Below are 14,111 nucleotides of genomic sequence, written 5' to 3' on the forward strand. Positions count from 1 at the left end.
AGGTGGTTCATGTCAAAGTAATATCCACATCTGCAATCCACTGTGTTCTGACACTTTTCTGTTATAGTCAGCATTAACTTTTTAGCAATATATGCTACAGTAGCTCTACAGGATTGGACCAGACAGGCCACTGCCCACACACATCAGTGAGTCTTGGGCACCCATGATACTGTCGCTTCCACCACATCAACTTCAAGAAGCGCCTGTTCACTTGCTGCCTAATATATCTCACCCTTTGACAGATGCCACTGTAACAAGATAATCAATGTTATTCAATTCACCTTTTAGTTGTTTTCATGTTGTGCCTAATCGGCGGGTATGACAATTCTAGAGATATGTTGCCATCTTGTGGTGAAGCAAGTCACTACAACTATGTTACAAACAAGGAAAAAAAATGTGCTTACAAGTGTGCAAATTCTGGCAGGCACGTGGACAGACATATAGGTAACCAGAAGTACACAGAAACATATAAGCTCTCTGAATTTATCTATGACCATCTACAAAAAGTAATCATGACCCTCCATCAGATTCAAGTATAGTGCAATATTTGTTGACTAGGGTCAGGAAATATATATATATATATATATATATATATATATATATATATATATATATATATATATATATATATATATATATAATCACAATACTGTGTATATTTTCTATATACTAAACACAATATTTTCAGGAACTTCACTCACACACTACTACTTCTGTGTTAACATTAACAGTTTTTGTTAATGCTTACCAACATTGGTAGTTTAACCAATTGTGCTACTGCTTGTGCTTAACTGAAATGGTACGTTTGGACACGTGCTACAATTCTGGAATTATATTAGTGACTAAAAAAATAACAAAAAAAATGTAACATTGCAGTCTTGCTACACTTGCCACTCTAAATCATTAAACTATCATACAAAGTGTTCAATATTACAAAAATCACAATTTACATATGTCATAATATAACTGTCCCAGTATATACAGAGGGCACTGTACGTCAGTATGTGACCCTTGTTAATGTATTGAAATGACACTTTTAGAAAATAGCCTATGCCATGAAGGGTTTCACACCAGGAAATACTGCATGTATGAAAGTAAGCGCACAACACGTTTAGAAAGAATATTCAGACATGGTGTTTTGTGTTGGATGGGCGATATTTAATGACTATAAAAAGCACGATGCACTGAATAATAAAATAGCACATTCATAAGTTTATTAACACACCCATAAAATATGTAAAACAAAAGAGGAGATTCGATATACAGGTATTGAACGATGCCACTCAAGCAAAAATAAATCAACGTCCTGATCTACTCATCTACGTCGCGTCCAAACTATTTTAATACAGAGTATTTTACTAAAGCTACTGTTGTACCACCGATGTTCACTGATCTTAGTTCTGTTTCATGCAGACGTCGCCAGCCAAAACCCCGACATCCTGCTGTGTTTAAACTCTGGCGAGCATCGTGATGCATTCTGATATGTAGCTTTTTATAAGCAGAGGCGTAAATGGCTACCACAGTGAGTTAGTGAGCTCAAAGCTTAAGGCGTTTGGCAGACTCGTCGTTCACTTCTCCCAAACTGTAGATCTTCTTCCCATTCTCACGAACTTGCCCTTTAACCCGCCCTCTCTGTTTCGATTCCTCGTGGCCACGTACCTGATCCCTGGCAACCAGAGACAATTGCTCAAATGGCAAGTTCGTGATTCAGCGAAAAATGGATCTGTGTTAACGCATACAGTCAGATGTGTGTATCTTTTTATCTTATGTATCGTATGTTTTTTTAAGGGAAATATGACATGAAGGTTGCAAAGTGTTTTTTTCCCCTGGGGTCCAGAAACATTCTTTGTTGTTGTAATTAATATAGGCTATACTTTTCTGTATATCTTATTATATGTCATATTCTAATTGCTGTATTTTACAGTCCTGCTGATATTGAAGACCTCAAATAATATTTGGGACTGACCCTCTGCCTAAGAGAACCATGTGTTTTTACACCAGTCAAATACATTTTATTAAGGGTTCATTGATTATATTGTAATTAAAGATATATTTCTGTTCTAAACAGTGACTCGTTTTTACTGTTTTGACTCGTTTTGACTTGTTTTTACTATGCCTAATTTGCATATTTTCACATACCTAGGCCCTAATGCAAGAGAGAGAGAGAGGGGGAGAGACAGAAATAGAGAGAGGCAGAAAGAGAGAATGAAATATATAAAACATGTATGCGTGTTTGGTAGTGCATGTGAAAAGAAGACCAGAGTTTAACATGACATATAACTATCTATGTCTAGGAAATATCCACTGATATGATTTGAATCACAGTAAAAGAGAGTCCAGACACAATGCATTGATTTATGCAAGCAACATGAAACTTTCATTTTTCCTTCTGAAAGGCTTTTAAAGACAGCCAAATTACAGATGGGGCCGGGACAGCTCTTAAAAGTCATTATCATAAACGGCTGAACATTCAGCTCCTTTCTAGAAAGATTTGCCAATAAGGATGGACAGCCTACAAATAACCAAGAACCTCCTGTGGTTCTGCAAACTTGTGAACATTCCAGACTTTCGGAAGTCTTGGGCTGTTTTCATAAGCACTTCTGATGATGCATAATGAAAGCTTTACATAGCTGGTGTCATAACACATACAGTTGCGACAAGAACGTTTAAAGCTGTAGATCACACTCGAATTCTTCTTATGGCAATTGTGTTATACTGTGACTTCCAAATGTGTTGAAATAATGAAGGCAAAATTATGTAAAGACAAGTATGAAGAAATAAATAGGCAAAAATCCAAATGTCAGCTTTTATCTGGAGCAGGGGTATCCAATCTTATCTGCAAATGGCTAGTGTATCTCCAGGTTTCTTAGCAACCACAAAGGAGTACACTTGATGTGACTCATTTAATCAGTTTGCCTCTATCTTCAAACAGTTGATCAAGCATGCTCCAGCTAACCAAAAACACAACAGAGAAAACATCAGTTATTGTTTTTAGTATTATTGAAACAGAGAAGGAGAACATTTTGTTAGTAATTTTATTCTAAGTTTTTCACATAATCCTTTTAAAACATATACACAGTTTAATTTGGAGACCAGGAAAAACCTCAAGACATGTGAGAGTAAGAAATGCAACATCTTATTAAGGCTGCTGGGTTTAGATCAGGCAGAGCAGGAAGTGAGAGAGGAGAGAGAATGCACAGCATTGCACAGGACCATGCATTAAACTGCTGCAGGGCTTTCTGAGTAGCACACCTACCTACACTGCTCTGTGGATGGGCTACCTGCTACATGATGGCCTAAAAGTTTGATTGTTTCTGCCAAGCCCGCAGGTCGAGTATGCCACTGGGATGCATGACTATTAGCTGCTCAAACCCTCCAAAACAGCAAGAGCAAAGTCACAAGCAGTGTGAAATATGGTGCAAGGTGAAGAAATTGCTTCCAGGTCAGAGTTTTAAACCTGATGCAGGCCACTATAGGAAGTCAATGGAGGGAATGCAACAGAGGTGTGATGTGTCTGAACATGTGAAATGTATTCTATATTATTCCCACAGAAACATACCATACACAGAACTACATACAGGCTTGCACTCAAAAAGATTTCAAATACGCACATGCAGTAATGGTGGTAGAGATGGAGCTATCATCACACCTCCCAGAAGCAAATCTAGTTCTTTTACTAAAAAGAGCAGTAAGAGACTTCTTCAACAAAAACAAGCTCTCCAACCTTTGAGTTGAAGAGGAATTTTGCTGGAAGGCAGGGACTCAGATAGCTTGATGGCCTGGGATTCAGATGAATATTTAAGTTCCACTGAGACCTCTGAAGTACATTAGACCATGTGTTCATGATCACCTGCTTGATTTGGTCCTCTGAATGGCCCATAACTCAGAACCAGTGCAAAAGAGGACAAATATAACTAAAATTGGTATACTTCATATGATCAGAAAATCTACCCACCAGATGAATACCTTTTATGAGTTACCATTCACATGAATGGGTGTAGTTCAAGGTCAAGACAGGTCAGCCCTAGAAGATATCACACATGCTGAAATGTCTAGGGACAGAGGTCAGCTGTTGAAAGGACGAAGATCTCACCAGCATAAAGGTGAAAGGCTAGAAAGCCGAACGTTTCTCACGAGCGACTTCAAGAAATGACGACTGTTCAAGATGGCGGTATGCACCCCCTCCACTTTCTTCATCTGTCTCCCCCCATTGGTTCTTCAAAGAGAAGAGTCAGCAGACAGGAACTAACAGCCCCGCCACATGACTCAAACCACCTTAAAAACCTACCAGACTTTCGTCTGCACCACAATCACCCTTAGAATGTCCAGGAGCCAAGAGCAAGGTACTGCAAAGACCTAGCAGAGCATCTGAAAGCAAGGCACTCTGAATGAATGAGGGGTATGCTTCTCTTTCTATCCTCCCAGTCTTCCAACTCTGTCCCCATCTATGGATGCCCACAGTCCTCTTTCTGTCTAAGCTTCGGTGCTGCGTTTGGAAATGACCTTTCCTCTGGTCCTCTCATTCTCTTCCTTCTCTCATCCCATCCATCTGGTCCCTTCTTGTCCTTTTTTCCCTTCCTGCTGTCTCTGGAATCTCACGAGGACTTGTGCTCTCTTCAGAGTCCCATTTGTCTCGTTCAACTTGTTCATCCCATTCATTCTGCTCCCCTGACAGAAGCCTTGCACCTTGTCACCATATCAAAACATTAAATCCTTTCTACAGTCTACCCTTCTACCTCCAGAGATGTCAAGACTCAACACTATCATCCCTCTCGTCGTTCACCCTCCTGTCCTTGTCCCCTTTTGCCCCATTGCCATCATCTTTGTGGCACTGCTGTGCCTGGACACACACGTCCTTGTGGACTCAGTACCTGTGTGCACCCATGGTCCGGCCAGCTGCCATATACTTGCACTGGCCCGTCTCTTTGACCAGGTCAACCAGCACTTGGTCAGGGTGCATGACCTCTCCAGCGATCTGCTCTCAGAGTTTGTAAGTAGCTGCTCTTCCTTTTTATGTTGCTGCACTTCTGATTATCACTGATAGATAATGTTATGAAGAGGATTCAAACCATTTATTTAATGAAAAGCGACACCTTGCATGCAATGAAAAAGGACAAAGCTAAATAAGTGCAACTGTTGAGATTAATGTTGCTTGTTGACATAAATGGAGTATTGATGCTATCGGAAATATCCCTTAATTCAAAATGTTTTAATTTTATGGGTTGTTCATGCCCAGTTTAGAGTTTAGAGTCAGATTTTCTTATGTTGTGGTTCAATCTACAAACCTGTATGACAGGATTTGACTAGTTTATCATCTAATAAGATCTCATTGTGAATCCAAGAAGTAGATTCCATCAAAATTCATTTAATTAAGAAAGAAAGAAAAAAAAGATTTTAGAATTTAGAAAATTGTAGAATGGTTTGATATGAGAACTAATAAACTGGGAAGATCTGAATATTAAACTGGTAAACTTCAGTACTTCTGAAGCAGTTTCTTTTTAAAAAAAATATTGAAACTTTATTTATTTTGCCAAATCTGAAATGCCAAAATGCTGTAAATTGTTTACAATGCATCTCTGTAAAGGTCAATGAGTATGAAACCTAATTGTATCTGCTCATTGCTTTTCCATATGTTTGCATAATTTGTGAGATTTAGTCTTTAGTTTTCTTTTGGCTTCTGGCATGCAAGCTCATGTGAACTTTCTGCATTTAGCTTTCTTCATTATTCTGTCTGAATCGTTAAGGAGCTGTACTTCCTGCCCAGCAGATACCATATTACCAGAGGCTATCCCAAGTGCCACACATCCAGCATACTAACTCCAAATGGCAAAGACAACGTACAGAGAATGGCTCTACGTTTAGTGCGTTTTCTCTCTCTCTCTCTCTCTCTCTGTGTCTGCCTCTTTCTCATCTCTGTCTAGTCGAGCTTCCATCTGCCATAACTGTCTGCTCACTCCTCCCCACTCCCCTCACCCCCAAACCTCTAAACTCCCAGAAATGACGAAGGAAATGTAAATTATATGTCTGGGTCGGCACTCAAACTTTTCTACCCACTCCTTGTCTCTGACGGCGGAGGTGGTTCTGAAGCTACTGGTAGCCTGGAGGGATCCCCTACATGAGCTGCACCGGCGCTTCGCTGGCCAGAAGGGCTTCGACATCTTCAGCCGCAATGTAAAGTCCTGGAGATGAGTGAAACGGTGCACAAGCTCAGGAAAGGAGTGGAGAGAGTAATGGAAAAGGTGCTGGAATAACAAAACACTCACTGCTTTTACCTGTTCATATGTGCATGCATGCATTGAAAAACACTGGCTATATTATTATTATTATTATGTACCAAAAAGGAAGGCTGAGAAACTACTCGGTATAGTATGATGCAACGTGTTCACATGTGTACACATTTACTTGTCTACTGCTTAACTAAAAAAAAACCAATAAAACAAACAAACAAAAAAACATCCATCTGCCCCTCCCCCTCCACAACAAACACAACTGCTATTGGGGATGGTCAATAACTCAGCGAACAGCCACTTGCCACCTGGTGCCTCGCTGCCCACTGCCAGGAGCCAAGAGGCCCTGAGCGACTATGTGCTTCTCTGCTGCTTCCGCTGCGACTCTGATAAGGTGCAAAACTACTTGAAGATCCTCAAATGCACAACTATGCCAGAATATGGCTGCTCGCTCGCCCCATTGGACTCAGCATGTGCACTCGGCACTTAATACGTCAAGTCCATGCTTGGTCTCCAATTATGTCTACATTCGATTCCCATAGATAAGCAGCCTGAGAACCTGTTTCTGAGAATATGTTTACTAAATTAAAAGGGGGGCTGAGCAAAGGAAGCTGTTCCTGGAATGATACAGAGCTGAAAAAGATTATATTTTTTAAATGATGAGAAGGAAAAATTAAAAAAATAATTGCAGGGGGAAAATATATATATATCACCAATTACCAGTGGAAATTTCGGGAGGGTAGTTCATGAGCATTCGGGTGCATTCGGAAGGTAGTTCAGGCTTTCGGGGAAACATTTCCTGGCGCCAAAAGACTGTAAATGACTATTGGATGACTAGTTCAGCACAACCTAAATAACATAAGGAACTTCATCTTTCCTTTGGTAGGTTCTGGTGCTTCTTCAGTGCTCGGAGGTGACGTAAGGAGGCAGAAGAAGCACCAGCCGCTTCTATACACAACGTCCTGTAGCAACTGTTCAGTGAAACATTCTACCAGTTGACAGCAATATGGTCAGACAGTTCCAAAAAGGATGCTGTTGGTACTCATCCTCACTACCACAATCCTCTCAGCCATAACCAACTCACCAGAGAATTTTTCATAGGTGAAGATGACAGTTTGGCATCCACAGTCAGAGATTTGGCATCATGACCATTAGTAACTGAATATTGTGTGCATTGGGACCTCCTACACAATTAGAATGACTAAACAGATTTTGGGATTTGTGTTCTGCCAATGATCATGATCCACAGAATGCATCTCCTGCCGAATGCATTTTCTCGCTTCATTCTTCTTTAGCCCTGTGAAGAAAACACTGCCACTCTTATATGTTACTTAGGTGTGGTTGTTTCAGGAACAAGGATAATACTAGTTCAGTGTTGTTGCAGTCCAATATTTGCAAATATTTCTTTGTAACTAGTTCCCATGAGTTTATCTGTCAATACCTGTGTTAGCTAGTTAGCTGCTAGGGATCTGATAAGCAGTTGATCAGCATTATCCTACATATATTTCTCTGAAGGTTGTTCACCCAAAGCATTAGTTTACTTAGCTCTCTAAATTATATTTTAAAAAATTATCTATTAAATTTCTTATGTAAAGTCTGTCACTAAAACAGTTCAACCCATATAAACATTGTGTTTACAGAGCTAGCTACCTGTCCCATAGGAACTAACTCCACCTTTATCCCCTTTGCACATAATTATGTCTATTTTGGAAAAAACTATGCTTGTTTTAGAACTTTTGTAGTGTGGTTCTTTGCCCACAGTACAAGTCCCTGGCAAAACAGGATGTTTACTGGATTCTGCAATGTTTTTTAGTCAAACAGATATAAATTTGGTGGAGCAATGGGGCATTAAAGAGTGTCTCAAAGTGACTGACAGGAGGTCAATGTAAACACAAAACAAGACTACAGTCCAGAACATTTTTAAACTGTTTTTTGTAGGCACCTAATACACCAATGTCAAGACTGGCCTTTTTATTCAGAACCATAATTACTGAGTGAGAACACCAAAGACTATTTAATATGCTGATCAAGACCTGCTCATACAGTTATGACATACAAATTAAACAATACTGTCTCATAAAGTAAGAAGAGAATATTCATAGTTTAGCCTATATCAGAGTAAGTATATGTAAATATACATGTTTTACCTAGCAGTTCCCTATTCCATCCTGTATGGTTCATTAAATAATGATGCTTGTCATTCTCACGCTTTTGTTCAAGGGACTGCTAAAATGTCAGGGCCAAATCAGAGCAGTTCGACTACACAACTGACTCTAAAATGCAGTTATTAATTTTCATTAGTTCATTAGAAAATCCATACATATTAGAGGTTCCATCTAGCAACTGCTGCCAGTTATTCCAATGTTAAAAAAAAAAAATAAAAAAAACCACAATCATCAGTTCTTCTTTCAGACTTCTTTTTTTTTTTTTTTACATTTAGCTGATGCTTTGATCCAAAGCAACTTACAATTACAATTCAAGTACCTTAACCACTGTGCCAGCACTGCCCTAGAGCATTGGTTTTGTCTCATAAATGAGATCAGGGAGTTTTCAACAGGTCCCACTGAGAGTCAAACTCACATCACTGGATTCAGAGCCCTGAGTACCAACCATTACACCATGGAACCACATAACAAGTCACAGTATAAATGAGCCCAAAATGACAGCTGTCAGTTCACCTCATTCTTAGTACAAAGAAAGCTAAATGGATAATGGCTCAGTCTGTGTTCTCACCCAGTAGTGATGATTTACAGACAGAATGGTTGTCACAGGATGCCAAGGCTGACCTCTTCTCTGATGTCAGTGGAAATCCATCAGATGGTCAATACAACCCCATTGGAGCACGCTTCATCACTGTCTCAGTTCTGTAGCATAGCACTGAGTCACTGTCTATGACTATTGATTGTTGTGTTCATAGCACATTCACAAATTTGGAAAGAGATGTGCAGGGGAAGGGACTTTTGAACAGCTACTTTAGACAGAATACCAAGATACATATTAAACACATGTTAGGATGTTTCTTATGTGTTCCAAGACACTAGGGATTACATAAAGCACCTTAACAGTACTTGCCATAACAATAGATAAACCACCTTGGAGGCCATCACACTGCATGCTTTTCACTGGGGGTTCAAGCAAGTTTTCTCCTACTCCAGTGTTTAACGGAATTGAGTTTACAGCATCTGCAGAAGGTTCAACAGTGAGACTGCTATCCTAAACCCACATCCTCCCAGCCCACTCTGCATCAAGCTTATTCCATAACTGAAACAATAGTGACCACCTCAGTGAATAGAGCCGTACCCAGCCACATTGGCACTGTTAACGCATAGTTAGTGTCATCAGTTCCACCACTCCACCAGTCACATAACACGAGTGCGTCTCAATTAAAGATGCCGTGACAAGCTTAGCCGCTTCCTTAGCAGAAGCGATCTGCGGAAGACCGTCCCTCTGTATGTGGCATCAAATTACACAAATGACACTCTGTCAAGAATCCATCCTACTGTGGCTTTATATACGTAATTCCCGGGCCTGATAGGCTGAGGGGCTAAAGAGAATGAGGGACAGCTGGTGGAGTGAGTGACAGACCTGGCGCTTTTAAACTTTCTGTGCTCCCTAAAGAATCATCAAGAGCAAAACAATTGCTGCTGTGTGACAAGTTAAATATAGTTAATACAATTAAAATAACACAGCTAGCTAATTAAATGTACATTAAATAACTAGCTACTAAACTGATTAACTTGACTAATGAGACAGCTATGCTATACTAGTAGTTGGGAATTCATAACATTAATTCAATGTAAAATCATACATCACTCCATCATAACATCCCTTTACAATAAACACTGGAAACATCTAAAAACGATCTTCTGTTGTCCCGCTTGCCTTGCTCTGCTTCATTGTTGCTATAGCAGCTTTGCGCGCGATACAAAGACTTGTGGGAACTCGGAGGCTGAGAAGGATATGTTGGTGCTTCCTTAGAAGTTGGTTAAAAGAGGGACGCATTGCTTGGCCACGTTTCGAGGATCATCTGCGTTCTTTTTAAGTGAGACAGTCCTTATTGGCCTAAACAGCCAAGAAATGAAACCTTCGAAGGTGGCAGGCCCATAAATGTGATGCATCCAACATTATGATGCATTTCCCCAACCTATCTATAACGACCTGAACCACAGCCACTGACTAGTCCTTTCAGCTACTTCTGACAATTAATCTAATGCTACTCTTAGCGAACGCCCCTCGAAAACCAAACTCAATTAGCGAAGTGGTTCACTTTGTTACAGATCCTCTAGTCCCCATCTCTGCTGGGCTGATATGTGTCTGCCAATTGCGTTGCCTCACCTCAGCCACAAAGTCTTAATATTTCATCTTCTCTTTCAAAGGCTTCCTCTATTACGTATCCAAATGAAATCATTAACTCAATAAGATAAGTTATTCGCTCACCCCTCAAATGCATAACCATTTCCGGCCTCAGCATATACTGCAATACACTGTGGAACCCGAAGTTGCCTACTTAAATTTGCTACCCACTTCCCGTCTCACGCTTCATCCACACTACTGACCATCGACACTGTTTGTTTCCTTGACAAACCTAACAGAGTTGTTCCCACTTTTGACCGCTAGATTATGTGCCTACTATCCAATAAATATGCTAAGGTATTAAGCACCTGAATATGCCTCCAGGTATAACATCCTTGAGGCAGACTTTCCAACCTGGTAAAATATTCCAACACCAGCACAAAGTTTACAGGCCATATCGTCACCTACCAAGTTGCTAAACTTTGCGAGTGTTGGAAGGATATCATAATTAGCTCCAATGACAAATGTGATATGACCTCGGTCTATTGCCCAAGTCCCTCCAGCTTGTTTCACTTCTCAACCTCTTCCTATTTACCGTATTTCCCTTGAGCTGCTGCTGCTGCTGCTAACTGATTACTAATTTTATTCCAGAGTAGGAAGAGAAAGGCAGACATGTCTCTTCTCTTCCTACTCTGGAATAAAATTAGTAATCATCTTCCTCCTCTCCTCTCCTCTCCTCTCTAAATTAAACCCAGATTGCAACTCATTTTACATTGTATTCGTTCTCAGTCTAGCCATTCTCAATGGGGGGAAATACTTTAATGGGGGGACATAATGATCTACTCTTGCGTTACTGTAGGCTGCTCAGAAGATGGCAGTGAATCTTTAATTATTTCCTACTGCAACATAGTAAGGAACAGCAAGGGGAAAACTACAGGGAATAAGGTTTTGCAATGCTCACTAGAGGGCACTGTTTAGCCTCTCATGTATGTCTCTTTTCATTAGGCGCATGTTTAACGTAGCCGTGTTTATTTTATGCTGGCGGTTAAACACGCTTAAGCATTACAACCGCAAAAACAAGAGCCTGACGAATGACTGGAACCAGACATAACTGCGCAAGGACAGCCAAGGATGAAAACATGTGAGGAAGTTAGATTGGTTTCTGAGCTACTGGAGTCAATTTTGAGCAAAACTAAAGTATGTAAGCTTTGAGTTCAATGCTCTACATAGCGGCTTCCTTCAGAATCGCCCCACTTATAAGTTCATCTTGAACGAGAAAAGGAAATGACAAATTCACGTAAACAGATCTGGAATTCAGACATATTGAAGCAGGTAATGTTTTAAAGAGACTGTGATGTAAGGTAATTAATTAAGGTTCAATTAAATCTTAAACAATCGTCCAAATACTACAAAGTAGAGCAATGTACATCCGATGAACATTGATGTGAGATTATTTTTTAATCAATATTAATGCTTTTTAAATTTTCATTTAATTTAGCAGATCCTAAGTTCCAGTTCCTAGGTAGGTCACTCCCCGAAAGTAAGAGGTACAGCTTTTTTTTTCTTGTGTCCAAGAAACAACACTAGCATTGACTACTGTTGGAATCACTGCAACTGCAAAATAGTTGTTTCTCCACTGTTCTTTATGATTCAACAACTATCATATGCCGTTTCCGCCCATATTTCACAACATAATACATTAAATGTACATGGAAATAGATATTTTATGCAGGGAAGTGAAATCAGATTTCTATCAGCACATATAGGAAACATCATTTAATCAAAGGTGTGAGGAACTGGGCCCATCTGGTAACTAAGACAGACATGTGGAAGGCATCGAACATACTGCTGCCAGATGTCTTTGTTATTTTATGTGTATTGTATTTTCTTTATTTCTGATAGAGCATAATATTCCTGCTGCAATCTCACAAAATCGTAATACACTATTGATCCTATGAAAAAAATAGATCCTTGGTCACAAATGACTTAGTAATAGAACTAGATGGCTTCTAAGCTCCTCATTGCCCAGAGTGTATAGTGTCAGAGAAAACAAAAATGGTGATGCGTGTCTTCTCATGAGCAAGTCTTGGCACTTGGTTGCAGAAATAGTTTCAAAATTCTTCTTCAACTTGGAATACTTGCTGCTTAAATAAAGAGCTTTTAGTCTACTGAGGGAATTCTGAGGACAATGTACTTTCCCTCAATGTAGTGAGTGAAAATCTGTGAGTGAATCCTTGCTGCCAGCCCTAACAGAATACTGGAGCAAATGATTTACTGATATATTTTATATCTCAATGTTACTGTCTGTTGTAAAAAAAAAACAAAAAAAACACCATTGTCCCAGCCTCAAAGACATACCAAATCACTTCCTTGATTATTACTCAGTTACTCACATCATAAAATGCTCTGAGCAGCAGGTAATGGCATACATTATATTCCCTGACAGATGTGATCCTCTCTATTTTGCATAACACCTAAACAGGTCCATAGATGACATTATACATAATTTGTGTGGCACACTGCCCTAACTCATCTGGACGAAAAGTGCAATTATATTGCCACATACTGGCATACTATATACTGGCCACAGACTGTTTTGCCATTGGTCTGTGTCTTGCGTTGCAGAGTGTTTGTCTTTCTGTGGGACAGACTAGAGAATGTGAGGATTGGATGAGTGGGCCTCAGGGCTGTGTCTTGAGCTGACAAATATACTCCCTGTTCACTGTGAGGACTGGGTTTCTAAACATGTCAATAGCTGGATCATCACATTTGCAGATTTTCAACTTTCAAAAGCAAAGGGCATTCCACCCCAGTCTGCATCAATGAATTTGATGTGGAAATCATCAGTAACTTAACCCTCATGTTTTGTTGACATTTACTTAACTGCCTTGTTGTTTAGGGTCCCAAACAACAAGGCAGATAAGTCAATGTTTATTTTACTTCCATGAGTAAAATAAAATTACACTGAGTTCAGCATTAATCATTTTTCTTCCAACTATTATCAATATTTAGTTATTTAATTGAGTTAATATTTAATTGAGTTAATATTGAGGTATTTCAGCTCAGTATACTGAGTATATATTTGTGTGCGCGTGTGTGTGTGTGTGTGTGTGTGTGTGTGTGTGTGCCTGTGTGCGTGTGTAAGTAACTAAGAGAGTCATCATGACACTCAACACCAGACAGAAACTAAATACACATGAAAATTTATTGTCTTTAATCCTTTATTCTAGCTGGGGTCTCCAAACAGAAGTTGTGTGTAAATGTCTCTGTGGGCTGTTTGGAAAACTATATCAGGATAAAATTATTGTTTATTAGCAATTTCTATAAAATCAGGAAAAGTCATGAAGAATAAAGCTGATTTAAAAAAGGTTAAGGATATTTTGAAAGCTGTAAATGAGGCTCTAGGTGCCAGGGACCCCAAACAGAACATAAGCATTAAAAAAACAACCGTACAAACATTCGGCACCTACATAACCAGCAACCTGACTTGGTCACTTAAAGCCAACACAAACTTCGTCGGCCATCTGAAACATTCAGGGTGAGAAAACTTGGTTCTTAACTATTTCTACACTTGCACAAAAAGCATTCTCA

The 14,111-nt window shown here is 39.5% G+C and overlaps 1 protein-coding gene across 1 annotated transcript; it reads left to right on the forward strand.

Annotated features, from left to right (window-relative positions):
- The first annotated feature begins 4,744 nt into the window (after positions 1–4,744).
- Positions 4,745–6,717, forward strand: prl2 (prolactin 2). The gene is given in 5 exon segments (XM_035534310.1): positions 4,745–4,990; positions 5,745–5,861; positions 6,076–6,171; positions 6,174–6,246; positions 6,494–6,717. Coding segments are annotated over 5 exon segments (756 nt in total).
- Positions 6,718–14,111: the final 7,394 nt, after the last annotated feature.

Source organism: Electrophorus electricus, chromosome 2 (assembly GCF_013358815.1).
Source record: "Electrophorus electricus isolate fEleEle1 chromosome 2, fEleEle1.pri, whole genome shotgun sequence".
In the NCBI taxonomy this organism is placed as follows: domain Eukaryota; kingdom Metazoa; phylum Chordata; class Actinopteri; order Gymnotiformes; family Gymnotidae; genus Electrophorus; species Electrophorus electricus.